The following is an 18,592-nucleotide window of genomic DNA, read 5'->3' as shown; positions in this document are numbered from 1 at the left end:
CTGGGGAGCGGGCTCATGGGCGCTTTGTAACAAGGTGCGGAAATACTTGTTAATTTGTTTTCAATTTTCCTCCTCAGAGGGCCTACCATTTACTTGGCCTTTTTAGTTGCAACAGCAAATTGGACTGATTGAGTGAATGGAAGAACTAATCTATGAAACCAGACCTAAAAGCTTACCCAGTTCAATCTGGACTGATAAATGTGGCGAGTATAGGATCAAGTGTATAGATTAATGAAGGCAGGAGGGATACACTGATGGAATTTCTGTGGTTGTTTTACTGTAACACCACATAAAAATGAAAATCAGTTTTAAAGGGGTTGGGTGAGTTCATGAATGGTGATAAGTAACAGCTCTTATGGAAACAAGTATCTCAGAGCCTGTTTCTAACTGCTTGCCCTGATATCGGTACGAATAACTGTGTTTCATAGTATTCTGAAAAAGTCACAAATTCAACTTCCTTTGGTATTTTTGGGATCATTCTTACATTTAACTAATGTAAGAATGTAACTAATGTACATTACATTTAACTAATCACTGGAAATGGAATAGTTTTCTACCACAGTAAACCCAAGAAATAAACCTTTTGCAAATGTTTCCCCCCTCAACCCGGAAGTCTATGATAGCCATCTTCCTCTTATGTTTTAGTGGTGATCTGGAAACCATGTTGTTTGTTGACTGGGACTTTTTTAAAAGAAAGAAAACTGTAAGACATTTAAGGAACTGTCCCTTGCAAATTCTAGCCCTTTCTCTTCCAATCCCACTTGCTCTGTAACTAATAATAGTTCCTCCATGTGATTTGTCTTTGTTAGAAAAATGCATTAAGTTTTATAAAGTAATCTGAAATGGAAAATACACACACACACACACACACACACACAGGCTACTTGAGGAAAAATAGTAAAAACACACATTGTGGAAAATTACCCAATAGATATTAGAAATAATAGTCTATAAAGGGAGAGAAAGTACCATGTAAACTTATGTTATACACGTAAACTTAATTTTGCCCAAGAATACAAAACCGGAATGTCTGACCTTTCAAAAACAGCAAGGAACACACACCAAATGTCAGCCAGTTCCACAAGAAAGAAACCAGCACACTGAGCTTGACATTCCTTCTCCCTTCGTTGCCATGTACAATCAGAGAGTACTGGCTGTTTGACCTCCTAAAAACTTAAATCTGCCCTTTTCTCTCCATCTCCACTGGTGATGGCCTTTCCTTGCACTGCAGTAGACAAATCAGCGTTCTTGTATCCAAAGCGACTCTGTTGTTTTCCATTTTTCACACTTCAGCCATGGTGTTTCCAAATGTCTGACTGACTGTGGCATGCTCTTGCATAAAAACTTTTAGTATCTTCCGTGGTCTGGAGAGAACGACCAAAACCTGATCATGACCATGAGGTTTGGCTCAGGCCTAGCCCCCAGATCTTAACTTTCCCTTCTGTTTCCTTCACACTCTGCATTCTAATTTCACTGTTTTCAGTTTATCCTTCAAATGATCTGTTTCTGCTCCTGCCCTAGGGCCTTGCAGAGGATACTGCCCTTTCTGGGAACATTCTTCACCTTGCTCTAAACCTAGTTAAGTTATAATGATGTTTCAGAGTTCAACTCAGAGTGTAGTATTTTTCTTTACCAACCCAGGCAAGGTCAGATTTCTTTGTTTCATGTTCTCAGAGAAATCATTCTTTTTCTCTTAAGAACTTGTCTTATTTTGTATCAAGAGCAGTGATTGGTAGATACAAGAAACTAAATTTTCATTGGATAAATGAATGCATGGCTTTTAGATATAATTGAACATAGAATAATGGAATCTTGTTTCCGTGTGTTCACAATACTCAGATTTTCAAACATATTAGCTCATAGCTGAAACAGGAAATTTAGTCTTTATAATGGTAGTTGTTTTGTTTTGCTTTGTTTTTTAGTAGATGTAATTCTTCCCATTTCATAGTGTCATACTCTCAACAAACAACCTGGAAAGTAGGAGAGTGTAATTCACTAATGCCTACAATATTTCATGCTATTATATGAAATTGCAGTGCTAATTTATTTTTTTAAAGATTTATTCATTTATTTATTTATTTGACAGACGGAGATCACAAGTAGGCAGAGAGGCAGAGAGAGAGAGAGGAGGAAGCAGGCTCCCTGCTGAGCAGAGAGCCCGATGTGGGACTTGATCCCAGGACGCTGGGATCATAACCTGAGCTGAAGGCAGAGGCTTTAACCCACTGAGCCACTCAGGCGCCCCTACAGTGCTAATTTAGAGAGAATTAAATCCATAGCAGGCCAGCTTTGGTGGCCTCGATTTCCTCTAGTTAGAGGAAGCTAGTCCTGGGTTGGCATTTTCCTCTCCTCAGGTGCTTAGCTTCCCCAGAATGTACTGTCTCTCTTCTTGCTTTTCTGGTCTCTATCTTCCGTGTTTGATGTCTGTCTTCATGTGTTAATCTTTGGAATCATTGAACGAGTTGTTACCAAAATCTGGGAAATCATGTCCAATGCGTTACTAGCCAATAAAGCAAAATCAAAAGAAAGTAATCCTCAGGTTTTCCTCTTAGTGCGATGTGGGCTTCCTCTGTGCCCCACACAGTCAGTGTTGGTGAGTCTCGTCAGCTCCCGACTTCTGTTTTAGTCCAGTAGGATGATTTATTGGATACTCTGGGGAAAAAAAAGAAGCCCCTTCAATTTGCTCCATATTTTAACATCATTTTTATTAATAAATATTTGCTAAGTAGCAGCATTATGCACATAAAATATCACATGGGTAGAAATAAAAATATCTCATCCATTGCTTAGTGGGGTTTGTGCCCTCTGAGTCTCAAAATCATTGCCTATGACATGAGCTTTGATATGCTTTTTTCCTTCTTAAAGCATTTTTAACAACATTATTGAGTCAAACAAAGTACGTGTGAATGATCTTTGGAAATCATAAAGCTCAATATACGTTAATGTTATTCCGCAAATATGGTATTTTAGGTTACCGTAGAACCTACTGATAGTTGCTTTATTTTTCTTTGGAAACTTGCATTTTAAAGGTTGGATAAACTGGTACTCTTGAGGGTTTGGTTTGCTTTGCTTTTTATTTATACAAGTAAATGGTTCTGACTAGGTATGTTTTATTAGGAAACCTCCACACACATGCACTTAATACCAAGAAAAATTCAATGGAAAGGTCTAAGTGAAGATTTTAAGTGGGGTTTAAAGAAAGGAAAGTAGAAAAACCTTGCAGATGTGTGTAGAAATTAGCCTACAGAGAGAAGTTTGTAAAGTCATAGAAATAGTATTAAAATACAGTTCAGGGAGTTAAGTACAAGAAAAACTGGTGAAAACAAGGACATATTTACTCATAGAATTAGGCAGAGTAAGAGTCACAGCTAAATATTTGACGTTTTATACTCAGTTACTCAAGATAATGGGCTGAGAAGTGCAAGGAGTTGAGAGGACACGATGATAAAGGAAGATGCGCAATCAGGTGGGATTTGGTAGAACATGGCAAGATACTGAATACCTCTATTCTAACTAGGTTAACCTAATTAATTTTTTTTTTTTTTTTTGCACAGCAAATTCTGCTTGTTTTGACTAACAAAAATTCTAGTGCATTGACTGAAAACGTTTGCTACCATCAGTATAAAATCTTTTTCTAGTTGGATGTGAAAGAGCTGAGTATCTTCCCCAGGCTTTGTCCCATTTGGGAATGTCTTTGTTGCACCCCTCCCCCAACCACACCGTCACCACAGCCAATGGTGCCCAGACTCTGGGAACACAGATTTTGCTATTTTTTCCCCCCAGTTATCTTGGAAGCCCTTAATTGTGCAATCTTCTTTCTTAAGTGCTATCTCTCTATATTTCTTTATTCTCTTTCAGGGATAGATGATACCTGACAGGACCAGACCAGGTATAAGTCCCATTCCAAACCCAACTCTCTGGAGACATTAGGGAAAAGTGATGAAATAAGTTAAGAATAAAATAAATGCTACAGCTGATAATTTTTAAATAATTTATCCAAATGCACTCAATCATCTTTTCCAGTCCTTTCTTGAGGGTCATTCACTAAAGGAGAAAATTTGTTCTGGAACTTTCTTAACTTGCCTTGTGGTCACCCTCATTGTTATAAGTCACATTCCTTTCTTGGGTTCCCTTTTACAACTATATTGGGTTGACCAGTGGCATAACTAGTGGAGACTCAGAGAACCCAAAATGAAGTCCTGCTCTGCATAAACTCTTCCCAAGATGCTTCACTTTAATGCCAAAATTTGTTAAAAGGAATAAAATAAGATCATGCATGTAAAGCATTTAGCATTGTGAGTGGCTTAAATTAATAAATAGATAAATGTTAATTATTACTCAGATGCACTTTAGTTTTCCTTTAACTAGATTTATAGTCCCATCTAAACCAGTCTTTAATATAACAGTGTTCCCCAGACATGTGTGGTAAAGGACAATAGTTTTCTTTTTCTTTTTGATCTTTTGCAGAAACTATAAGAAAAAATATAATTTATGTAATTCTTATATAAAAATATAAGAACATGAAATTACTAGAAACGTGTTTTTAAAAATATGAAATAAATGCTCAGCATTTTTATTTTTATATTCAATAGATACAAAAAATATACTCTTAAATTGTTACAGAAGTTTGTCAATGTTGTTGCTCAATTTCTGTACCGGTTTCCTTGCTGACAGGGAATAAACAATTTGTAGCTGGGCACAGGTCCCTGAACTATTCTTCACATAGCATTACGATGGAGACCATGTAATATATTCTATTATTTATCTTTCAAAGGAAGTAACCCTATTTCTAAAATGTTTTAAAGCACTCACTGACATTGTCATGGTGAGTTTATATATAAAGTTGGTTTCATTTGATATTTCTGCTGTAACAAAATTACAAATCACTAACTGCATCTATAAAATTCTTAAAATGGAAGATGAGGCAGCACCGATAATCCAACTTTGAGATGTCACTAAGCCCTGTTTTGATGACGCTTCGGAGTATCTGTCAGACCGAGAAACTGGCGTATATCCCTGCGTGCACGTGTTATCTGTTGACGTCACTCACTCAGCTCTTTCAGAACATTTTTTAAAACTAGTAGCAGCACTTTTTCTCGATTTGATTACGTACATTCAGTCTGATTCCCTTCCCATAAAGCACCGTGTTTCACGTTTCTCTTTTAGGTAAAGCTCAGTGGAGTTAGCATATGACCCCGCATATGTTGGAGAAGTACACCATTGGAAAGCTGATGTGTGACAAAACAGCAGGACACATTTGATTCCAGAGTTCAGTTTTACTCACAACACCACCCACTATGACACCCTCATCCCATTCCAACCCTGCCCTCAGGAATTTATGACAGCCATGGATTGTGTTTTTCTAGGGGGATGGTTGACAACAGATGGCAGCCAACCCAATTACCATTTTGTTCAATATTTCTTTAATTGACGAATGGGGGATAAAGTTGTGCACAGGCTGGGTGAAGGGGAAAAGAGATTCATTTTGAGTTACTCATGTTTTTTACACTCTTAAGAATTTACTTTTTCCTCTCCTTACAATTATATAGAGAGATGCATCACCTTTGCCCACATGATAGCTTACGTCATTCATTACTGTTTTCCATCTATATTTTCTTCCACATGTAGGCATAGATATAAAGATCAGCAGATAAAACACATATTTTCTGTGTTTTAGTTGAAGGAGTAATTCCGTTGAATTAGCAGTTATCTGTATCACTTATCAATTGCCTTTCTGTAACCATGTAACACGCCACCACAGGAGATGATGTGTGGTGGAACAGTTAAGCATGTTTGGCTGGTGCATGTGGGGTCAGGCGCAGCTTGGCTAAGTTGCTCTGTAGATCTCGTGCAGGACTTGAGTGTGTGTCTGGAAATAGGCTAGTGTAGGTTGAACATAGGTTCCCCTATGTCTGTGGTCAAGCAGGCTAGCCCAGGCATGCTCTCGTGGCTGTGCAGGAAGTGGAAGAGGCAGGCCAGGTACACAAGAGTTTGTCAAACCTCTACTTTCTTCAGCTTGGCTAATAGTGGGAAGACATGTTAAATTACGTACTAAAGGGTGTTGATCCAGGGGAGGGTGAAGAATATGGGCCATTTTTACAACTGATCACATATCTAAAAAAGTAAATATTTCTAGCTGAACAATATGATAAATGAGTAGGAATAGTTAAATATATTTATCCTGATGAAAAATGTATTTGGGCAAGCTACTTAACTCTATGATCAGTTACTTCATTTCTAAAATGAAGATAATAATAGCACCAATCCCATAGAATTCTAGTGAGGGTTAAATTCATTGATTATGTAAAGTATGCAACCCAGTGCCTGATGCAAAGTATATGTAAATAAGTATTAGTAAAAGTTATTAACATTATCATTATCATCATCATTATTATGTTGAAGATTTCACTGTTGTGCGACAGGTATGTGGGGATGATGTATGACTGTATCAATACTTTCTTAAGCATATTTATTTTGTAAGTTTTTTGCTAATATTTATAACACTGATACCATCTGTTCATGTTACAAGCATTATTATTTTCAGAATTTATCCATGCCTATATTCTAGGGAAAACAGATTTAACGTTATAGAACCAGTTGGCACATATTTTTATTTATAATCTTATAATTTCTTACTTAAAGATGTCCTGTAAATACTTCATATTTTTACTTGTTTCTATTTTCTTGCTTTAATACATTTTATACTAATGTTAAGGAAGGGTAGTGAGCATAATGATTAATACCAGTTTAATTGATATTTTCTAAAAATTTTGTGAACATTTATTAATTTATTAATGGTAATAGGAACATATTCCAATGCTTCCCAGGCTCTAATATGCTTAGAAATCACCCATAGTCTTGTTAAAATGCAAATTCTGATTTAGTAGGTCTGCAGCGAGGCCCCAGATTCTGCATCTCTCACAAATTCCCAGGTGAAGAAGTTGCTATTTAGTCCCTGAATAGCAAGGAGGTACATATATTCTCCTTATGTATATAGTTAAAGGTTTTTATATATGTATATATAATATATATGAAAATATACAAAAGCACAGTTATATTAATTAATTAATTTAATTATTTAATATTTAATCATTACAATAAATAATTATGTTCTTGCCACAATTCTAAACAAGCATGTCATTTAAAAATATTTATTCAATATAATATAATAAAGTAAAAATATATTTAATAAATAAATCAATTAATATGTCTAAAAATAAATCTTTTTATTTATTTATAATATCTCTAAATGTCAAATAGCATCTTTCTTGGCCAAAAAAAAAAAAAAGAAAAAAAAAAAAGAAAATGTCTTCATTTACAATTTTTTTCTCCAGAAACTACTTAAGTAACATCTTTTGGACCTACAAATCTAAGTAATGAGAGATTTCTTTGTTGGTGAGAATATACTTTGAAACACTGGGTCCTGTAATCAAATGAAAGCTGTCTCTGAAACCCAAATGTAATTATGTTTTAGTCTGAAGTACATGCGTAAACAATTGGCTAATATTTCTCTTCCTGTGGGCATTCGTCATAGTCTAATGTTATGAATGTTTGATTATGTAGAGTTTCAGATAAATACGTTAGTCAACTCGATTGTCTGCTTTTGAGTGTTAATTACAAATTCTGTTTTGTCACCAAGTTCACTACTGTAAATTCTTCTAAAAGGTCAGAACAGTCTTCCCTTATATGTAATCTAAGGGGTGCTCCCCATTTTTTTAAATATTTTTTTATTTATTTGAGAGAGAGAGAGAGAGAGCATGCAAGAGGGGGTAGGACCAGGGGCAGAAGCAAACTCTCCCCTGAGCAGGGAGCTCGACTCGGGACTCCGGGATAATGACCTGAGCCAAAGGCAGTCACCCAACTAACGGAGCCACCCGGGCGCCCTTCACCTTTCTTTCTCAAAATCTGGCCAGAGTCAAAGAAGTATCATTAAAGCATATATCATTGATTCCGAAGCTACAGAAGGTGAAGGAGAATAAGATAATTCTCTGTGGACTCCAGGATAAATTCTAGTAGATGAGCTCTCTGAAGAGTAGAAAAGGAAGAACAAAACCAAGAATTCAGGTTAGATGGATCTTTGGAATTCCTGTATGTAGGAATGTCTGTAGTGTTGAAACCTAGAAGGAATAATTAAATCACTAGTTCCTGTCCATAATAACAGTGAACATTTGAGTTGCACTTTGCGATTCTATGTATAGCTTATAAATATAACTATCAACATAACTACAGTTTACAACTCAATGTTGTAAATGTATAGTTTACAAATCACTTTGCACCTCTATTATCTTATTTGACATTTGCAAGAAACCTTTATGATTTGTTACTGTTCTTCAAGGAAGAACTTGCAATCTGAGGCTCCCTCCTTCTCTCAGCTTGGGGAACTGAACTCCAAAGTTCAGGGTCGGGGTCATTACTGAGATATTGATGGGAGGGGACTGAGCTTTTGATGACTCTGAAATATAGAGGTTAATAGAATATTAACAGCAATTACTTATTGTAATTTATTTTATTTTATTTTATTTTATTTTTTATTTTATTTTTATTTTATTTTTATTTATTTTTTATTATTTTTTATTTATTTTTATTTATTTTTTAAATTTATTTAATTAATTTATTTATTTATTATTTTTTATTTATTTATTTACTTTTTATTAATAACAGTTACTTATTGGGCTACATGCTAGTACATGTCAAATATTTCTCTTCCCTGTCTTTTTAATCCATTGGAGATTTGCCCTGTATTCTAATAAATGCTGTAAATTTATCTGGAATGCCTAATTTTTATATTTTCCTTTGGAAATAATGAAGGTGGTGGTGCCATCGGTAGGCAAACTTGCAGATATTAACCAAAACATAAATTTTCATTTAGTCCTAGATGATGCTGGGACGAAAGGAATTTGCAGGCTATTACTTGCGTATCTTTACCAGAAACCCCAGTGCATAATACACCTTTTGGGCTTTTCCAGGGACGAAAGTCATGAAAATTCCCACTTAAATGGTTTACATTTGTATACATGAAAATAAGTGCAATCCAAGTTCAATTTGGGAATACATAGCTCTTCAGCATTTCAGTAAAAAATGAGATGAACACCCCCTCCCCATCTGTCTCGGTTGGGACGTCCTCAAAATGTACCTGAGAGCAGAGTTAGCAAAATTTTTTGGCAAATCACCACAGAGCGAACATTGTAGACTTTGCAGGCCATACGAGCTCTGTCTCGACAATTCACCCCTGAACTTTGGAGTGTGAGGGTGGGCAGCTGTGTCTGGCCCTTTGTCTGTAGTGTGCTGGACTTAGACCCTCACAGTCACTTCTAGTTCTTGGGTTATGGTTATCCTGAATTATTGGCTATTCGCTAGTTATGGGTTATGGAACATGGGTCTTCCCTGCCCTCCGCCCTCCTCTTTCATCCTGAACCCAGAAGCCTCAGGAGAGGAATTCTGCCCCTGCTGTGAAGATAATAAGTACAACACAGATGATGCTTTCAGTTCACCACAATCACAAAGAAGGAGATATGAAATTTTTGTCTAATTGTTCTGTTTCTCTGTCCTCGAGTGGATGATTGTGTCTGGCAGTGGTACAAATTAATATCGAGGCTTCTGCTGGGACTCAGCTGTCGTCGACTCTGTTGTGGTGTCGGGGGCTCTGCACGTAGGCGAGCAAGACGAGGAAAAGACACTTCAAACTCCGTCTCTGCTTCGCTTCGGCAGTTTCTGAGAGTTTATATTTAAGCTGAAATTTAAATAAGCGTTCTCATATTATCACGGCTGCTTTTAGAGAATCTCGCTGGCGCTCTCATCGGATTACTCAAAGATATCGGAGCCATACGGTCGGTTCGGGCTGCGATGCTAAGCCAACTGGGGTTCCTTCTTTCTTCAGCACTTTGGCTCCTCTACATGGAGGCAGGGGGGTCTCACACTGCAGGCTCGTGGGCCCCGTCTCCGACCTATGGTCTATATGCTGTCGAAAAACAAAGACAAGAACTAAGACATAACTGCCACCATGAAAAGGAAATTTTAGAAACCCGATTTTCTTTTTTCCTTTGGAAAACCAGACTTAACTGAAGATCTAAGGTTTTTCTTTTCTACCCTTCTGTCTCTTCAACACTGAGCCCGAGAGTAGGGGGCGCACGTAGCCTCCTGATGGTGTCTTGATCACAGCAGCCCCCTTCACTCTTGAGCCCACCTGGTCAGGAGAGGCATTGAGTTTGTGACCCCTGCTGGGCACATGTCCCCTAGGGACCTCATCAGTGACAGTGCCCACCTGTGGGACTTCTTACACCATCTGTCCCCTAAAGCATATTGTGGGACTCGGACACGAAACTGTGACTGGGTTGACTGTATGGTTATCACCAAGAGCAGGTATGTTTATGTGTTATATTTTGTTCATTTGCTCAATGCCACATTTTCCCCGTAAGGAAATACCTTTTAGAAGTCAGTCCCAAGAAAAAGAAAAGATTTTCTTTCTTCTGAATTTTTAGAACACACAGACTTTCTGTTTCCATCTGGGATACCAGAAGGTTCATAACTCAGTTTAACAATGCATCATAATTCTGGAACTACTTCTCTCCTTATTTGATAATTATATTAATAGTAGTTATGAAAGTGAACACAAATATACACATGTTGCACAATTTATTTTGCAAGAGACTGGGCTTCAACATGTCAGTGTATAAGTGTTACTATTGTCTCAGAAACATTCTCTGCGTTGACAATAGATGTGTATCCATAAAATACTAACCGGGCTGTGTCATTATGCCCTTGCTTACTCAAGAAGGGATGTCTGCATATCTACCTCTTGCTCATAAGAAGTCTATGTAATTATCGGGGTGCCCAAGACCCTATCACATTTCTCTAATCTGCCTTCCTGTCCATATATCTGTGAAGTCGCTGGCCCAGCTCCCAGAAGGAGAATGTGGAATGATTCCTCAGAAACCCCAGAGATAAGCATTTCATCCAAAAAGACTTAATGTCAGATGTCCTTAAGGTAAACTCTGAGTACAAAGGACTTTTTCCCCATCAAGGATCTTCATTTTCTTTCATGTGCACCTTGGAGAAAAAGACTGTGCATATCTCATTTGCCGATGGTAGTGCCGTCATCCTTCATCAAGGCAGTGGGGACCAGATGGGAGTAAGGTTTGACTTCTCTGTGGAACTGCTTTTCTAGCTGGAGGCCTGGTGTCTCCAGGTAAAAGTCAGTCAATGGTGTGGCTCAACGGTCAGCTTTTCTCCACTCCACTCCCAACTGGTTTTGAGATGAGCTTTAACTGGTCTCAAGTAATTTACTTGGATGCCTTGGCCTGCCATTGATAAAAGACAAGTGACACAAGGAAGTCTAATTTGTCATGGAAGGTGCACATTGAAACAATATGTTGTATTTATTAGTCTTTTGAGAACAAGCCAGCTAGCTTTACAGCATTCCGCTTTATTTCCCTCATCACGACGTGTGAACACACACCCCTTTGTCAGTCTTCCTTCTGCAGCCTGGCCTGATTAACTCCCCGAGTCTGTTGTTTATTAGCAGGAGAAGTAATGGGGTGATATTTGGAAAAATAGGATTTAGTGGAAAGCCAGAACATTTATTTAGATGGGATCTCATTCAAACCTGAGCTAGCATCATCTAGAAGAAATGAAGGCCTACATAAATTCCTTTGGGAGAGTCTAAGCCCATCTTTTGGCTACTTTTAATCTCATTGAATTAATCACTGGATCTGTTATCTTCGTCATGAAAAGAGTTTGCCATTAACAAAACCTGTTCCTCTTGGAAAACTATTAGCTTTCAGTGAATTAAAGTAATAGGGCACTCTGAATAAATTGTATCCTGCAAGAGACACCATTTGATAATTCACACCCTCATGGGAAATATTGAAAGAACCTTTCTACACGCAATAATGTCACATTCCTTATTATGGTTAGCATAACTTTAACTCTGACAAGTTTTATTTTTAGTCCCTAAAGGATGTGTTTTTCAGAGTGTGTACAGAAAATAATGTTTGAAAAGAAAAGAAAAGCAAGTTATTTTCTGTAGTCATAAAACTCTATTAAGGTGAATTTTTTTTTCAAGTACAGTGATATTTTTTAAAAGATCAGTGACAAGAAAGCTCTGTTTTTGCATTTGTATTTCATATATATAAAATAGCACAGTGTTGAACTATTTAAAATGACCACAAAAACAATTTAAGTGGCTTCTGTGTCTATAACTAGGAAGATTGAATTTTTAAATTATTATTATTTTTTTAAAAGACTATTTATCAGAGAGAGAGAAAGCACAAGCAAAGGGAACTGCAGGCAGAGCAGGCAGAGGGAGAAGCAGGCTCCCCGCTGAGCAAGGACTCTGATGCAGGACTGGGTCGCAGGACCCGGGGATCTTGACCTGAGCCAAAGGGGGAGGCTTAGCCAACTGAGCCACCCAGGCGCCCCTTAGATTGTCAGCTAAGGTTTCGAAGTGTGTGAAGTCGCTCTTGAATATTTATGTCATTAATGATACTCATAAGGTGTAGTAAGCTTTGTGCTGTCCACCAGTGGGGACTGTAGCACCGAGAGTCACGGCACTTAATTCATGTTACCCTTTCCCGAAACGCCGGGGGACGGCGGTGAGGGCAGCTGCTGACGTTTCCCTGCAAGAATTCCAGTGGGGATCCGTAGCATGGAATGAGGTCATTATTTCCAGCTCCTGTCCCTGCGGCCGGCCCACCGACGCAACATCCAGCCTCCGCTCTGGTGGCTGGTTAGCGAGCCAGCCAACCCTCCCGGTTTTAGTGTGAAGTTTCAGATTGTGTCTTTGTAGGTAAAACCTCTCCCCCTGTCATATCAGTGATCCAGGGCACGGCTAGCGACTATCAGGTTAACATATTCCTTTGGAAATAGCGCAAATAGGTGATCAAATATCATAAATTATTTTTGTTTAGCCTATGGTGAATATATGATGCTACTTTAATGTGCTTTTTCTGGTTATACTCTGGTTGAACAGTATTGTCTCAACCAGACGGTTCTTTTTGCGCACGTCTCCTAGTTTCCTACGAAAGGACATGCGTACTCCCGCCAATGCATGTTCCCCCAGGAGCAGCAGATCCTTCTCTGTTCATTGTATATTGAAAAAAGTACACGGACAAACAACCATGCAGGACCAGGTGCGGCCAGTCATCCCTGCCCCAGGGCTGACTCCTTCAGCCTGGTGGACAGGTTTCTGGAGGGAAGAAGAAAAAGTTCAGAGAAACTCCCATTGTTTTCTCTAACTGTCATTTCTTCCTCTTCTCTCGACAGGAACTTTTTACGCCTGAATGCAAGTTTAAAGAATCTGTTTTTGAAAACTATTATGTAATTTACTCATCTATGCTGTACAGACAACAGGAATCTGGTAGAGCCTGGTTTTTGGGATTGAATAAAGAAGGGCAAGTCATGAAAGGAAACAGAGTAAAGAAAACCAAACCAGCAGCTCATTTTCTACCCAAGCCATTGGAAGGTGAGTGTTATGTGAACATTATCCCTCTCGGTCTGTGACACATTTATTTTTCCCATTGCTAACTCTACACTGGCCACAAGGAACCCTCATGGAATGCTGGAAATTTTCCATACCTTGATCTGAGTGGTGGCCACACAGATGTCTACTTAAGGGATGAATTTAAGATTTGTACACTTTACTGTGTGTATGTGTGTGTTTATATATTTTATAGACATATTATACACACATATATACACAGATTGACAAATATATAAAAATATATCACATATATCCATATATAGCTAAGTTTCAAAAATTATGGAACGCAAGTATTTGCCCATTTTGATGGTATCCAGCTGAAAGTCATCACATCCTTGTGAATTACTGTAATTACAGAAAATGAGCTAATCTCCTGGCCTTTAAAGAGCTTGCTGGTGTCACCTGTCCCTTTCAGAGTAAACTTGGGTGTGGCACCTCCTTCTTTTATAGTCACTTGTAAACAATGACGCCTTCGCATTCACTTTTATCAGACTTTCAGAGAGAGGCTATAAAGCGTTGCTAATTAATCAGAAACCTCTGCACCTTTCTCATTAAGGATTCTGCCAGGAGTGCCATTTACCTTGTCCTTAATATTTGAGAACTAGAAAAAAAAAATTAAACATGAGACATTTCAAAAATGTTGTCTAGTCAAATACTTTTATTTACCTTTGGCAGAAAAGCAGATCTACGAAAACTATTTAAACACTTTCATCTAACTTAGTTTGATTTTCTTTTTGTTTTTTTGTTCCTAGAAGAAAGGTTTAGCCATCAAGAGAAAATGTGTATTGATTTTCTCTATATAGGAATCCATCTTCTCTAGATAGGAATAAGATAATTCCAAATATTAAAGGTTGATTATTAATTATTTGTGGATGTATAATTCAGCTTTCAGTTTGCCTATGTTTGGAAAACCAATTCTTGTTGGTTAAACCATCTTTATAATTTCAACAATGATGACTTACTATCCCCTTAACTAGATTTGCCTACAGAACAAGCCGTTGAAGCCTAGACAGTAAGCCATAGGGGCCTATCCTGGATAAGAAAAATCATGCCAGAGTCTGAAATATGAGTGAATTATTCTCATTATATGATAGATCACCAGACAGAGTAGAAATAAGAAATGAGAGGGTTTTGCTGTCCTTCCAAAGTAACACCTCTGTGATTTGGCCTTCCTGTTTTAAATGAACTGAGACCATCAGACTCACCAATATTCAAATGCAAGTGAAACATTTGAAAACTATGTCCATAAATCTTGTTTATTTGCCACATTGCTTTGTCTCTTTATGTTAACCTTTGTTTTGAATATGAACAGATATGAACTAACTCAATTCTAAAACCTTATCATCTAGCTGCATAAACGTAATGAAAACCAAAAGAGGCTTGATGTCCCCTAACTGAGGCCAAAGCTGGAGACCAGCTGTTTTTGTCTGCCTAGGAGGAAATATCTAAAACTGAGATGTGGTGTAATAGTATCACTTGGCATTTGAATCACACACTGAAGAGTTGTGTGTATGTGTGCGTTGTGCATTCATGGATTTCTGAGGCAGAGAGAAACAGTATTTTCAAATAATTAGCAGACAGAAGTCCCCTAAAAACAACTAAGAGGGTATTATCATGATGGAGGTTATCACATAGTGTAATTTATAGAGGAAGATTAATTTCAAACCTTTAAAACCCCTACAGGATGTAAATTATATGATTGGAAACATTAGGGCAAATTAGGTACTTGAGTAATTATTGATGCTCTGGGGCATTCATCACACGGCTTCACCATGTGGACAGTCAAGGTTAATGCTCTGACGCTATTGTCTCCTAATGGAATCAGGAGTGGGAGTGAGAGATTGGGAAGCGCTTCAAAGACCAAGAGTAATCCCTTCTAGTACCTTGCTGACCCCTCTCACACAGGTCTGGTGGACACATGAGCTTTCAAAGCCATGTGAGAATCCACATGGGGTGTGGACGCGAGCTCTGTGTTCCTGCCACACTGAGCGTGGACGGTGCCTGACAGTCCACCCACCTGACTGTGAAGAGACGGAGCGTCTCTTCATAACATAGCCTATAAACAAAACACACCGCAAAGCCTAAAAAGTGGGCTAGACGGCTCTAACTCACTAGTGTTTATGACGGCAGACGATTCTAACTCTGCTGATTTCCCCCAAGTCAGCCTTACACGTCCTTGCACAGGATCCCCTAGAGTCAGTTTCCGAACAGCCGGATCCGCGGCGGTGATTAGCTGCACCACCGGACGCCCCCAGCTCCTCGGGGCTCACTGGCGCCTCGCTCCCACCTGCGGTCTTGCCATTCTCGGCTCCAGCCTTATTTTTAACAAGCTATCAGGACACGAGGCATAAAAACACAAAATGCCCCGCCCGTGCCTTCAGTTTCCGTGACGGAGGGAGAGGAGATCTCAAGACTGATCCCCAGAAGGCCCTGGCTTCAGGGAAGTGAGCTCCTGGTCGTTGCCTGGGGTAGCTTTGAAGTTGACACAAGTGTGACTGTGTTGCTTTTGAGAGAAAAATACTGTCATGATGTAGGGAGTACCTACCTGGCCTCGAAAACATGCATGGGAACGAGGGATTCAGGGGTTGACATCGGTGTGCCCTGGAAGGGAAGTCTGAGTTTTCCTAGCTGTGCAAAGAGAACTAGGTTAAGTGCTCGCCTGCCGCCCCCCCCAATCGTGTGTGTGTGTGTGTGTGTGTGTGTGTATGCCTGTGTGCACTTTATAGCTGAGGCCCACAGAAAGGCCATAGCTCCTATTTGCACGTCCTGCCCTAGACAACACCCCACGGGCACCCATGTCCGCATCTCAGCTCTGTCGCAGTGGGGGGCGGGAAGTGACAGCTCCAACACAGCAACTCCCTCTGCCGTGCGGGGTGGCGTGACTCCAGGCGCGAAGGGACTGGCCATGCTTGAACCTAACCAGGTCCTGTCTCCTTCCCTCCGCCCCCCCCCGCCCCCCCGCCCGCCCCCAGTGGCCATGTACCGAGAACCATCTTTGCATGACGTCGGCGAAACGGTCCCGAAGGCCGGGGTGACGCCCAGTAAAAGCACAAGCGCGTCGGCAATAATGAATGGCGGCAAACCAGTCAACAAAAGTAAGACGACATAGCCAGATCCTCACAGGTGTTGTGACTGACCCGCCCTGAGCACGGTGGAGCGGTTTATCCTTTGCCAGACATTCCCGCGCCCGCGGCCGGGCAGCGGCCGCAAGGAAGCCGAGGCCCGCTCTCGGCCGTCCCGAACTTCTTGGTTGCAAGCGGATGAACCTCCACCTGCGGCGCCCCCAGAACAAGAAGACACCTGGATAACCAGCTAAACTCAGACCATGGAATGCCCTACCAGATATGGAATGCCTTTTTAATCTCTTTTCTGTGACTGTGACGGTTCATGAGAATGACATACTTCACAAGTACACTCGATACCTTGCCTGCTGACAGCTACCCATAATCCTTTTTGAGTCCTGTTTCAGCGACATCCATGTGTTTAAGTTCGATTTTGTAGCACACGAATACTACTGAGTAATTTCTAGTTAGACGCTGTAAACCCGTGCTATTATGGATTTCTCTTCTCCCCGTTTTTCTAGGGCTGCTCGCTCTACTGTCCGTGACCTTTCGCAGGGACTGTATTCCTCTAAACCTTCAGTGTGGCACTTGGCCTAGTTTGGAGAGCGATCAGGGAATCGGGAAGCCTCCTAAACCTGTCATTACAAATTGCACCTATAAAGATTAAGAGTGTTGTCTCCGGCTCCCACTATCGATTAAACACACTTAGATGCTCTATCCAGTAGCGGAGACTGGGCTCCTGAGGTCGGCGCTACCGGGGTGAGAAATGGGTCAAACACAGTCCGGGGGGAAGCTCTCTACGATACGTGTTTGACATCCCCCCATAGTTTCTTTGTGTGTGTGTGTGTTTTATACATATCACAAGCTTACTGGTAATGGTAACATTTGCCTTGCCCAGCGAGCAAGACCCACTGGTTTTTGAGAAAGTGGGTCCAAAGAACTCTGTAGGCCTTGTAGGCCTGATTAAGGTTCATTTTTCATCTACTGATCCTCATTATTTGGGAAAAAAGGAAAAAAAAAAAAGAAAATTCAATAATTACAACCTACAAGAATTGCGCTACCTAAATCCATTTCCCGTATAATCCTACCTGTTTTTAATGAACCGAACTGAATGCCCTCCCCGGTTTTGGCTACGTCCCACTCACACTCAGCAGAGCATGGGCAAGACGGCTGTTGTGTTCTTTTCTGCAGCAGCAATGCAAACGTTAGTTATAAATTAGACTTTAATATTTTTGGTGTTTAATGACAAGTTTTTAAACTGGACATATTAGGAAAAACTATTTTTTTTAGCTCAGCATGCTGAGTCCCGGTACTGTGTATCTCACCACTCCATTCCTGTCACTCAGCTTCTCGGGGCCCCGGTTGCCCAGTGGCTGGGGTGAGGTGCCTTGCCATGAGCTCAGAATGCAGTCTGTTGAATTCTTCTGGATAAAATTCAAGGCAGACCAACACGTTCAAACATCAGGTTTTGGGTCCACTCCATTGATTTGCTTTTGTTTTCTTTTGCTTTCTTAATTTCCTTATGCCTAAGTCCGAGCTTAGGGAAGACAACTGCTAAGAAAGACCACGAGTCGTTGAGGGCACAGGGAAGAAACCATGCAAAACGTCCGCTATGGGATGTAAAGCGTTTCGAAATGTGGAATACGAAACTGTTTGGAAATATATTTGTTAACTCTGTGTATACCTAATAAAATTCAATGTTTCCTGCTCAGAAGAGTTAACTGAGACCAAACTGAACCTCATTTATAGGAAACTGTACGCGGGATCATGTATTGGCCTCTTACGATTACTTCCACGTGGAAGGCTGACCCAGTCGCCATGCCCCCCCCCACCCCTTCTCCTTCCCTCATCTGCACTGTATTTCCTGGGAAATTATTTTGCCACTGCGTTCCTAAGTCTCCATGACAGCCCTTGCCCGGCATTTAAAAATTTTGGCCTGCTTAGCTGATTAAAGATTTAGTATAAATTTAACTGTTTATGCTTACTTCATTTTCATATTGGATTTCATTTTAATAAATAAAAAGTTAGCATATGTTTGAGTAGATTTATTGTC

The 18,592-nt window shown here is 39.8% G+C and overlaps 1 protein-coding gene across 3 annotated transcripts in view; it reads left to right on the top strand.

The window, feature by feature from the left end:
• LOC111147058 (fibroblast growth factor 14) overlaps positions 1-17,561 on the top strand; it is a 619,485-nt gene extending 601,924 nt beyond the window's left edge. For 2 of the 3 annotated variants that reach the window (XM_022502929.1, XM_022502928.1), the window contains 2 exons: positions 13,261-13,459; positions 16,450-16,586. In XM_022502929.1, coding sequence (XP_022358637.1) covers positions 13,261-13,459; positions 16,450-16,586 — 336 coding nt within the window. Of the gene's footprint in view, positions 1-13,260; positions 13,460-16,449 lie in introns of all 3 variants that reach the window. The other variant, XM_022502930.1, reaches the window with a different exon arrangement.
• The last annotated feature ends 1,031 nt before the right edge of the window (positions 17,562-18,592 follow it).

This window comes from Enhydra lutris, unplaced genomic scaffold (assembly GCF_002288905.1).
Source record: "Enhydra lutris kenyoni isolate GAN:26980312 unplaced genomic scaffold, ASM228890v2 scaffoldscaffold15, whole genome shotgun sequence".
NCBI lineage: Eukaryota > Metazoa > Chordata > Mammalia > Carnivora > Mustelidae > Enhydra > Enhydra lutris.
The sequence above is the reverse complement of the archived record's forward strand: the minus strand, read 5'-3'. Positions and strand labels throughout refer to the sequence as shown.